Below are 12,332 nucleotides of genomic sequence, written 5' to 3' on the forward strand. Positions count from 1 at the left end.
TTCTTACTATTGGTTACATATTTTCAATGTATATGTATATGTATATATATAGGTGCGGTAAGAACTTCAAAATCTAGGAAAAATGATGCTGAAAGCATGTTACCACTTCAAAATTTATTATTGTATTAAAATATCGTAACACAATAACTCTTAATGACGTTTTAAACTATCTAGAAGAAAATTATATAAGTTTGGAGCTGCTTATTGACGATCAAATAATTGAGTCGGTAAAATTATAAAGAAGATGAAATCGAAGATATAGTGTCTGAGCTAGAGATGGTTTCACATAAACATGTCCTCGAAACAACAATCACCTAACATAATTTTCATATGAGAAAATCATACTGAATTTATAAGTATGGTAAGAGAAGTTAGAGAGTACTTAAATCCAATGAGACATTGGTTTTAAGACAATTTATTTAGATTCAATACAACGTTGTTAATTTATTGAGTATTAATTAATCGAGATTGGATTTTAAATATAATTATGAAATTACTGTATCTCCGAATTTCAAGAGATATCTATGGGACAAAAAGAAGTATACTTTTGAGTTATGGCTGCCCAGCTAGACTCACTTTGCCTTTGCTAATTCCTTTTGCTGTCTATCTTTTTGAGTTTTGACTCTAGAGAGGAACCACAAACGTGGCACTCATATTATAAAAGAAACATGATATGATACCTAACAATTTTCCAAAGTGCAGAAAACACGTAAACTATCATGTGATATGTTCAGCTTGCATCTTTAAACCAGCAGGTAGTAGGTACCAAACTCTTTAATTAGTTCCAATCTCATCAACTTTGCTTCAACTTAGCAAAAGATTTCGAGATACATTAAAATCTTTACTTCAACTTACTAACTTTGTTTAGCCATCAAATAATATACTTGGGGGTGATAATTAATGATAAATTGCACTCTACAGTAAAACCCTTAAATTAACTACTACCTTAATTAAGATTATCATATCAATCATTTTCAACAATACTCCTAGTTAATAAAGTCAAGGGCAATCAGTTTTCGGATCGAGAGGTGGCGGAGCAGCTGCCATCGTTCTATCAGTATACATAAAATATAAGCCAAGGCATGACTTTCTCGGAATGAAATCGGTTCCCGATCTTTTTTTTTTTTTTTTGAAGTTAAGTAAATTTTCATTCCAAATCGGAAAGAGATATAAGTGTTAAGGACGAAGGAAAAATAGTCTTTCTCCATTCCATTTTATATTCTTTAAGGAATGAGTTAGATTATTTTCTTGCCTTCTATGAAATTAAATGTAAATTTTATAGAAAGAGGGATATTCTTCCTAATCCATCTTCCAAGCATGACAGGAAAGAAGCCTAGAATCCTGATTGTCAATGACATCTAGTAGACTTTTAGAATAGGATTCAAAAATAACTTTTGTTAGGCCATTTTCAAGAGCAGTTTCATTTCGTAGCAGAGCTTATGAGAGAAGTACATTAGGGGATCCTTCACCCAAAAGGGATTGGCAGCATAAAACATTATCGGAGGAGTCCCGAATTACCTAACCAAGTCCTATTTTGTGCAGGTTGGAGTGTACCACACCATCACAATTGACTTTGTACTATCATATCTTCGACCATTTAACATTGGTGGGAGGAGGATTAGCCGAAGGGGGGCATTGACACACATTGGAGATAGTCCTCATTCCACTCGAAAGCTTTTCTTGACATGACGTTGGGAATGGTGCATTTGGCGTTGAAGACAACATCGTTCATGTTTTTCCATACGCACCATACTGCAATGTTAAACAAATTCAATCTCGATGAATCTAGGTTAGATGCCATCCTCAAATACCAGTGAATTGCGTTTTCATTTTGAAAGAGGAGATGTCTAGAGTTGAGATAATGCACACTAGAATTTGCGAGTCAAATACATTCTAGAAAATATGGACCATATTTTCTGGACAAATACCACACATGGAACAAAATTTGTTAACATTCATACCTCTAAGTGATAATTGGACATAGGTGGCGAGACTAGAGTGCCTCAAACCGCCACAAGAAATATTTGACTTGAGGTAGGACTTTTAACTTCCATATCTTTTCCAAGAATTCCATTGGAACTGTCGACTCTGTGTGTTCTGATCTACCTGAACTTATTTCATGATAAGCACTTCTCACCGTAAATTTCCCTGTTTTGGTAGGCTTCCATGCCAAGATATATGTATTGAATAATCCTTGAACCCTCGAACGTCGACGAGCTCAAGAACTACACGAATCAAGGTGAAGAACACAAAATAGAGACTCACTAACACAGAGAAACAGTTTGCAGAGAAAACGAAAGCCGAAACAATGATTCACTACACAGGATTGTAATCATATCCATTTATGATCGATTTGATTCTATTCTTAAAACTAAAGGCTAAACGTCAGTATCTAGAGTGTTTAAGTCCTAAATCTAGTTTTGGGTAAAGGAAATTCTAAGGTTTCACTCACCAATGCAGCCAAGCTTTTAAACTGTAAAAACAAAGAAGAAAATGGCGATTTCGATTTTGAAATTCATTACCATTGCTTAAGAGAAGACGATTACAGAATGAGTGTTTTTATAGTCGATCACTCTCTAACCTAGCCGACATGGAAATTAAAAAATCGAATTACAACCTGGATTTTATGGAAAAAACCAGAAAACCGGAAAGCGGTAAAGTAAACTAAAAATGGTTTCCTCACACACGACTTCATTCTCAATTACAGCCTGTATTTTCACTCTAGACTAAGTCATAACGCGTCTTCGAGTAGACTAGGCACTGTAAAACTGTAAAATTCTCAGTCTAAACTTCATCTTCTTCCTCGCGACAAAGCCACCATTTTGTTTGACTTTTGCTTGACTTTCGTTCTGGACTTAAACACGACAATAGCAGCATCTGAACTCTTTTATATACTACTAACAACTTAAATGAAGCTTAACTTTGCTGAAAATAACTCTGAAATTTGAATTTCGTCTCTGACTTGACGAAGAAGTAACGCAGAGCTTCAGACCCACTTATCACTATCATCATTTAAGCTTCAAAACTCTAGTTTAAACATTCAGACACCTTCAATAGAGTATCCTTATCATTTCTAAATCAATGAAGTTAACTGCAACAGCTTACAATGAAAAGGCCCAATTTCCAATTCTTCAGTACACAACTCGATCATTCATTACGGACCTCAGACCATGTCAAGCTAAATTGAACTTTTCTACTACTTCGTATTATTTAAACGAAGCTACCCAGAACATCAATTTTATTGACTACTGCAGAAATTGAAGATTCGAACTTAAAATAAAGATAGAACCCTAACCAAATTGGGGCTTTTTGATTCAGAGAATTGCAGGCTAATTGCTCAAGGGAAGTTGTAGAGGACATCCTCCTGAGTGTTTTGACCGGTAGCCTGAGCTCCGACAATGCTTCGGTTGCTCCGCAGATTGCCGACATTGATTTCTGCCGAGAGACTTTCTGTAAAGCTGACGAGGTCCCTGACTTTTCCAGTAGGTACAGAGCAATCCTCAAACTTTTGACGATGTGCAGTTTCGTCATTTCTACAGAAACTCTTTTCTTCTTCTCTGTTCGACCTTTCCGTGCACTGTTTTGCTTGATTCTTCTTCGAGAACTCTTCTAGCATCTTAAAGAATGCTTCCATGATCGAACTGTCAAAAATTGGCTCCTTTTCTATTGCCTTCTTCTTCTTTTAGCTTGTTTGCTTCTGTAGGAAGTTACTTGTTGACTTCTTTTCTTTCTTGGCAGCTGCCATTTGAGCTTCTATGATCTCAAGCTCCTCTAGATGATCTATTCCAAAAATATGTACCACTTCTCCGAATGGTTACTTTTTGTATGTGGTAAACATATTCTGATGTAAAAAGTTCATTAAGAAGTAGAATGTTCCAGGAACGAAATCCTGGTATAAATAACCCAGAGAGTTTAGTTACTCTACCTTGCCAATGAGGGAGAATTACGGGAGAGTTATCCGGAAGCCATCTATCATTTGTGATATGGATATATGCTCCATTGTCGATGCACCATATTCCTTGCTTTTTGAAAATGCTTTGTCCTAGCATTATGATTCTCCAGGAGAATGAAGGATTTTTGCCTAGTTTAGCATCAATGTATTTTCCATTCGGATAGTACTTCATTTTTAGAGTCTTTGCAAGAAGAGATTCTTGATCTTGAACTAATCGTAACCTTGTTTTGCAAGCATGACTATATTGAAACTGTGGAGGTTTCTAAGTCACATGCCTGCTTTCTTTTTGCAAAGAGACATGGTTCCAATTAACCCACTGCATTTTCTTTTTGTTCCTCCTCAAAAGAACCTTCTGAGACATTTCTCAATTTCATAAATGATTTTCTTGGGTATTAAGAAACAGTTTGTCACATAGGATGGGATAGCTTGGATCACAGATTTGAAGAGTACTTCTCGACCAGCATTTGATAGGAAATGTGAGCTCCGACTCTTGGTTTTCTTCCATGCTCTGTCAACTAGATCTCTGAAGGCATTCACTTTTGATCTACCAATGAAGAGGGGCCTTCCAAGGTAGATGTCCTCTTTCAGAGTTTCTTTGACTCCAAAAAGTGACATGATAGAATCCTTTGTAGCTTGGCAGGTATATATCTTTACTAAAGAAAATCCCAGATTTTTCAAAGTTTACAAGCTATAGGATTCTCTACCGTATACTGCACATATGTCTTTTAAGGTTCTTGCATCTCTTACATTGGTTTTACCAAAGAAGATGGAATCGTCAGTAAAAAGGATGTGCATGATTTGTGGTGCCCCTTCGCATGCTCCAAAGCCTGAATATGATCCGTTAGCTTCAGCTTGTGAGATGAATCTAGAGAGACCTTTTATTCATAAGAGAAAAATGAACGGAGAAAGAGATCCCCTTGTGTAATTCCTGTTCTAAGAATAAAGGAGGGTCCCCTTTGTCCGTTAACTAAAACAAAGAACGTGACAGATGTAATGCATCTCATAATTTTCCCGATCCATTCAATGTCAAAACCCAAAGGTAACGTAAAAAATTCAATGACTGATCATTCCACTATATCGAATGTTTTAGTCATATCCGTTTTCATTGCAAAGAAACAATCAGTTCCATTGATATTTTTCATTTTGTGCAACAGTTCAAATACAAGTAGTAGATTATCAGAGATACGACCAACTAAAAACCTAATTGGTTCCCAATTTGATTGACAAATACTTTACTATTTTGTCTTAAAAAAAAGTGACATGCATGTATTTTGGGACAGTATTTGAAACTTCAAATGTCAAATATTCTAGATTTGAATTCCTAAGAGTTTTTTTATAATGAAATTCCTAAAAGCTTTTTTTTTTTTAATGAAATTCCTAAAAGCTTGGAGACACGTCCATTGCATATATTACATTATCTCGACTTTATGTATTTGTCGTCAACCCCTCGATGATATTTGAAATTGAAATCAATATTTAATATTCTAAATGATCACTAACTTAATAATAATCCCAACTGTTACACAATGATTGAGTTGCGCTCTACAAAAGACGAAATAGGTATGGCACAAACAAACATTGGGTTTGGTATTCATATTTCATTACCGAGTATTTAATTTTCTGTTTTAGTTCCTGAGATGTTTCCAATGTCACTTTCACATTTTCATTGTCTCATTATTGATATTTAGTAATAATAACAGGTGCCCGTTGCTCTTTGATCGTTGTCGATTGATATGTATGAAAATAAATATTAAAATAAATATCAAAATATAATTTGGATCGGAAAAAGAAGCGAATACGATAAAATATATACATTATTAAGCAATTTACTATAGCACTTTTCTCTTAAAAATTGTAAGATAAAAATATTTAGTATCATTTCTACGTATTTAATTTAATTTAATTTTCGTATACTCGAACAATCATCGTAGGAACCAATCGACCTGATAAAATTATTGAAAAATTAATAATACGTCTACATGAATTATGTCGTGCAAAAAATACTGAATTAGTCCTTACATTTCTCATACGTCGCATTTAATCAATTTACATCTTAAGAAATTATTTGATTAATTTTATTTAACATTAATTTACTTATAATATATTTGTAATTCAAAATTAACACTTTATTAATTCTTATCAACTTAGCTCAAGATATTTTAATCTTAATACCCTTTAATTAAATTCAAATAGACATTTTAAATTCTCCAATTAATTTATTATCATTTTACATATTTATTACAACTCAATTGGTACTCCAATTTATTTAATAACCAATTTAAATAGCTTAAAATCATGACTTATTACTCATAATATACCATAATTCGTAATTAATTAAATTTTTTCTTTTAATCCAATTTTCATATTTTTAAGTCTATAATATTATTATATTGCTTCGGTTAAGATTTGGCAGGTTCGGAAAAACCATTTGATGGTTAGTTTTAGGTTTGGGTAAAAAATAGGCTCGTGATTGGTTCAATTCACGTCTCAACAGATTGATTTTAAAGCAAACCGAATTGAACCAATTTTTCAACGTCGAAAAAGACCAAATTATCCCTTGTCCATACAGTACGCTAACGGTATCTCCGTAATTATTTTTAAAAACTAAGGGTGCCATGGTCATTTAATAGTTAAACCCGTTTATAAAAGTGATGGACCGGTTCGGTTCAGGTCATTTTCTCCTCCATTTTGCTCTCTCTCTTGTTCCTCTCTCTCTCTAAAGATGGGGCGGCCGGCCGGAAATTTTCCAGAATCCAGCGGCTTCCACAGCGGTTTGGCCGACATTCGTGGCGGTGACGCCGGTGGCGGTCGTTGGATTCCGGCGAGTTTCACGTGGTCCACTCGTTTCGGCGTCCTAAACACATTGGCGGTGTCGGCTTCATCTAATTCGCATCCGTTTGCCGTGAATCTACGCTTGAAGTCACGGTAGACCCTTTTTCATTTCCTTAGATCCGGGTCCGATTTTTTATATATGTTATTCCTGGTTTAATTCTAAGCATTTTGGTGTTGATTTCGTCTTGATCCAACTAACGGTTTGGCCGGAATTTCTTTTTGAAGTTCCGGCCAAATTTCGAAAGTCCTAGATCGGCTTTGATTTTTATATATGTTGTTCCTGGGTTAAATCTAAGCATTTTGGTGGTGGTTTCATTTAGATTCATCGAGTGGTTCGGCCGGAATTTCGATTGCAAGTTCCGGCCGAAGTTGAAAACTCGTTCTTTTGCCTTGATCTGCTAGTATGTTGTTGTACTGATCGTAGGGATCATTTTAACACGTTTTCCGTTTCGATTTGACATGTAAAACGGCGGAAAAGGGCACTCGAAACTGGCGGCAATGGTGGGTGTGGACGACGGCGGCAAAAACGGCCTGTTCGAGAGGTCGTGGCTCGAGAAGGATTTGGTTGGCGACGACGAAATCTAGGTCGACGTTATCGGAATTGGGCACGCTCCAGCTGCGCGGTGGCAGAGGTCGGGAGTGTCCTTTCCACAGTCCGGGCGAAATGACAGCACTACCCTCTAGTTTTTTTAGGGCCAAATTTCGTATTGAGGGCAAAAATATAATTTGAACGAGAAATAATATTTAAATGAATTATGAACAGTGTTTTGAAAGACGGGAAGAATCTCATACATGACAACTCATGATAAAGATATGTACCCTTCGATCTTATGGTCCAGATCGATCACCAAAACACATTGGACGGACCGGATTAAATTACTGTTCATAGACTGTTCATTAGACGATCTGACAGCCCAAATCAACTGATGAAAAGATCGAACGGCTGAGATCGCTTCACTGTTCATAGACCGTTCAAAGTACAATATCTCAAATTAATGTTTCTAGGAACTAATGGAACTAATTCTTAGCATGATAGGAACCAAAGAATAATCTATTTTTCAATTAATTGTTCATCGTTATCGTGTCTTCCGTTGCAAATAAGATATGTGGATGATCTCATGGGACGGTTTATGGCCCCACATTCAATGTTATTCCCTCAATTAACTAATCTTTTAACCTATCTCTAGGATTAAATTAATTACTAACATTTAATTAATTAAGTCATTTCGAAGGTATTGGTAGCTCTTCTTTATTCCTCTCTGTATTGTCACAAAGTTTATTTAATCTATCTTCTCAAATAGTTAACATAAAAAATAAACTATTCCTAAGGCTTGAGTGTTTCCTCACTTCCTCTAGGAAAGAAATATATTTCAAGAAATTTATATCATAAGAAACATGTTTTTGTATTTCTGTATATACTATACGTAACTGTTAAAACTTGATTACTGTATTAGGGTGGAATTATTATTCTTTCCATACACAAAATGATAGTGAAGATGATGATTAGTCGACCTTGCATAAAATACCATGTTAGGATTTTTTTTTCAACACAACACGAGATTAGAATAACTATTATTGTTTTGAAAGTCAGAATAAATGTTATTGTATATAGTATATTCAACAAATAAATGAAAAAAATATTCAAAAGATTCCCAAGTGATAACACATGATTGTTAAGATATTGAAGAAAGACATCCTGATTGTCCAACACACTGATCTGAATTAATTCCCACTAACTTGTGGTCCTCGAGGGAATACCAATTATTTTTCTGATGGATACTTGCATTGCATTCTTTTATTTTTGTTTTGACTCTAACTAACTTTTTTTTTTTTTTTCGCCAATGGTGTTGATTCCCATTTTGCTTTTTGTAGCCAAGGATTTCTGGCAAGAATTGGTAGTAGGGAGTGAAATCTATTGAAACTTGCTAATTTATCCGGACTTGAAGGTAAACATTTTTGGGAAAACATACTCATAAATATCCCAAAAAGTGCAACCGTAGAAAAATGATGAAGAGTGATGGCTAATTATGATAATCATGCATTAATATATATATATTTGAAATTATCATGCATAAATATTAACTTTTACACAAAGTGCACACATCAAAGAACGTAAATGTTAAACATATACTATATCCATTAAAAAGCAAACCGCAAAATATACAAATCAAAATCCATCCTAAGAGCATAAAAACAAGCCCTTTTGATGGTTTGACTGCTAGACAGAGACTGAGGAGGAGAAGGAGATCACCAAACTGTCTCCCTGAGCACTCGAACATCACATGATCGATAAAATTAACAACCTAGAGCTAGAACAAACTACAAATCTGCTTTATTGAAAGAAAACTAACTACAAGCGCATATATATTATGTATATATATGACCTAAATATTCCCTCTGTCTTAAAATAGATGCAAATTTTTCAATACAAATTGCATGTAAAAGTTTGTATCTATTTTGGGACGGAGGTAGTAGATATGACATTGCCAAGAGGCTTGAAATATGCAGCCTCTCGACAGTTTTATCGATATGATGCTAAGAAAACTATGTTAAGAACAAGAGGTGGGAAGTTTTTAAGCCTATTTCTAGATATAGAGATAAAATTATATGAAGCCAGTGACTAGAGTACCAAGAGATTTTTCGAAAGAGGAGCTTAAAAGGAAAAAAAAGAAAAGAAAAAGAAAAAGAAAAGGTAAACTTCAAAGAAATCTAGAGAGGGTGGTCCTAAATTCCTAAACAACATCTTTTCTGCAAGAGGACAAATCTAAGCTATTGGGAAAGAGAAGGGACTAAAGAGTGAAAATTAAGCTAAGTGTATGTGTAGTGATGATATGACATTAGTTTTGATCTTTCCAGAAGAAATTCCTCATAGGACAAGAGGATGAAGAAGAAGAAGCAGGAGCTAAAATGTCTTGATGTACTTGGTTTTGAAAATTGAATTCCTGATGAATAGGATTAGGATTAGCATTAGGAAAAGACAGGTTTGATGGTAGTAAGAGATTGTTACTTGTATCTAAATCATCCCACACCGGACTTCCAGGACCCCAACCTGCCGGAATTGCATTGAACCAAGCTTCAGCCATCTCTCCCCATCCTAATTCCGAGACCCCTTCTGCCGCCGGTTGAACTTCATTGCTTGCCGTCGAACCGAACCCTGACTCATTGTCAAGACTAGTAATGTCTTCCTGAGGCATTGGTACGGGTGGAGGATGCATTAAGTTAACGTCTTCTTGTGCCTTGTCCTGATTCGGAGAGGTCGAAATTGAAACGTCTTCTTTTTCTTCTTTCTTATCCTTATTTAGGAAAAGTTCCGGGAAATTAAGCCTTGCATTCTCTCCTCGAAGCTTAAAAGCCTCACGATCGTAGGCTAGAGCGGCATCTTCAGCGGTATCGAATGTTCCAAGCCAAAGTCGAGTCCTGTTCCTTGGGAGACGAATCTCGGCTACCCATTTCCCCCAATGCCTTTGCCTCACTCCTCTATAAAGCTTACTAGTGTTAAGTGGCTGAACCGGAGGAGGCCTAAATATCGGCCTTCCGTCAGGCCCGAGCCGGTTCATCATCATCATCCGTCCTCTAGGACTTAAATTTAAGTACTGAAGCAATTGTTGCTGCGATGATAAAGCCGATTCCGATTCTCCTCCGATAAAATATGGAGGATAACCGAATCCTAACTCTTGTTGAGCTCCAAAAGAAATCATCTGATTCTGAGGCAATTGAAAGGCAGGGCGTAGAACCGGCAATTTGGAAGGTACGGTCTGGTTGAACCGATTTTGATGAAATTGAACTGGATGATGATGAGATGGATCGATATTAGCGAAAGGAAATTGCAGCCTCGGCGTAGAAGCTGAAGGTGGAGCTGCCAGAATTGAGAATTGACGATCAGGGCTACGGATCTTCTTTCGAGGCCGATTATTGAAAACGGAAGCATCATCTAAAACTGGCTTCCATTGTTGTCGACTCTCGAGATTAAAGTTTAGACCTTTACCTTTATCATCGATTCCCCAGTCATCTCTCGTTGATCCATCAACACCCTTTTTGGATTTCCCACTGTTCTTTGCTGCTGCCGCCATTAATTCAATTACTTCAAGCTCGAATTTTGCTCTCTCTGAAATGAAAGCCCCTTCCTCTTTTTTTATGAGATGGGACTTAAAGAATCAAACTTTTTGGATGAAGAAGAAGATTCCACCGAAATGGGATAAGGAAAATTCCTATATCCCAAATATACAAATCTTAGTCAAAAAGATTATTGAGAATCTGGATTTAATAGCTAATCCGATGGAACCTTACAAGAACAGAATCGGATGCCGAAGAAAACATCGTGAGCTGCTTGAAGAGTGAATCCAAATGGGTGTTGATGATTTGAGAAGCAGTCATAACAATTTTGTTTAGGCAGAGAAGAGAAAAACTCAAAAACAGGGGAGAGAGTTATGTTTCTGTTCTCTGTCTGTCTTTCTTTAGTGTGTGATAAAAAAATACTCCTAATGAAGAAGAGTTTTGAATGTTTAAATACGAGAGCTGAATTTGATTTGGAAATTTCTACAAGCCTTCTGGTTGGTGGAATGGGTTTTAATTGGTCCCATATGAATTTTAATTTTATTTATTTATTTCGTTTTAGTTACAAGTTTGGAGTGACTTCGACTCCAGTTTTCTTTCCCCTAAAATTTCACAAGATATTTATGTTTGTGCGCTCTCGTTGACAAAATTTTGCTGTTATTTATTTATTTCATGAAAAAGAGTCACCGTTTATTAATGAAGTAGATAGATAAAGAATATTTGTCCTATAATCCTTTTATATTTTAAGTAATCGAGACCTCATATTCGACAATTGCTATTCTCACTATATAAATTGTTGAATCCATTAATTGCTGAATCCACTAAAAATAAATTTTTGTGATGGAATTTTCTGTCCAGTAGATTCAACAATTTTTACAGTAAAAATAGCATTATCCCTCATATTCAACCTCTCAAATATCAAACTAACATTTCACTAAGCTATATTATTTTTTGATTAGCTATCTTTTATCTATACCTAATACAACCTACTTCAATCAATTCCTCTATGAATCAAATTCAGAGTCTAATGATTATCAGGGATTAAGTCAGGAAATTGACTCTCCAAAATCAAAATTCTTAAAATTATTTTGATTGGGAGAAAACAACCTCCCATTATATAATTTAAAACCGTTGAATCAAACAAATATTTTACACGATACATACTTCATTATCGCAAATTACTACAAGTTTCTATATTACTATCAAGTAACTTTTATTACCATTTACCACTTCCCGTTTCTTTCATCTCGGAATTTAGTTTGTACTGCTACTCGTGATGGTTAATGAAATGAGACTATAAGAAAAAAAAATATCTGAATTCAGAGCTGACATGAGTCCATGTCCGTACGGATGACATATACATAATATGGCGTGGCACGGAGTTTTGTATGTTATCCGTCTGGAGATTTAAATATACAGAATGTGGCTTTGGACGGTGAGTGCAGGCTTTCTTATACTACTTTTTTTGTTGTTTCATTCTCCTCTCAAGCTTAAC

General features: G+C 35.4%; 1 protein-coding gene across 1 annotated transcript; it reads right to left on the bottom strand.

Moving 5' to 3' along the window:
* Positions 1–9,621: 9,621 nt before the first annotated feature.
* LOC139884299 (ethylene-responsive transcription factor ERF053-like) lies at positions 9,622–10,854 on the bottom strand. The gene has a single exon (XM_071868349.1). The coding sequence runs from the start codon at positions 10,852–10,854 to the stop codon at positions 9,622–9,624; it is 1,233 nt and encodes a 410-aa protein (XP_071724450.1).
* Between the last annotated feature and the right edge of the window lie 1,478 nt (positions 10,855–12,332).

Source organism: Rutidosis leptorrhynchoides, unplaced genomic scaffold (assembly GCF_046630445.1).
Source record: "Rutidosis leptorrhynchoides isolate AG116_Rl617_1_P2 unplaced genomic scaffold, CSIRO_AGI_Rlap_v1 contig530, whole genome shotgun sequence".
In the NCBI taxonomy this organism is placed as follows: Eukaryota; Viridiplantae; Streptophyta; class Magnoliopsida; order Asterales; family Asteraceae; genus Rutidosis; species Rutidosis leptorrhynchoides.

Excerpts from the sequence above, each read along its gene's own strand:
- LOC139884299 (XM_071868349.1), bottom strand. The coding sequence starts at position 10,854 with ATGGCGGCAGCAGCAAAGAACAGTGGGAAATCCAAAAAGGGTGTTGAT.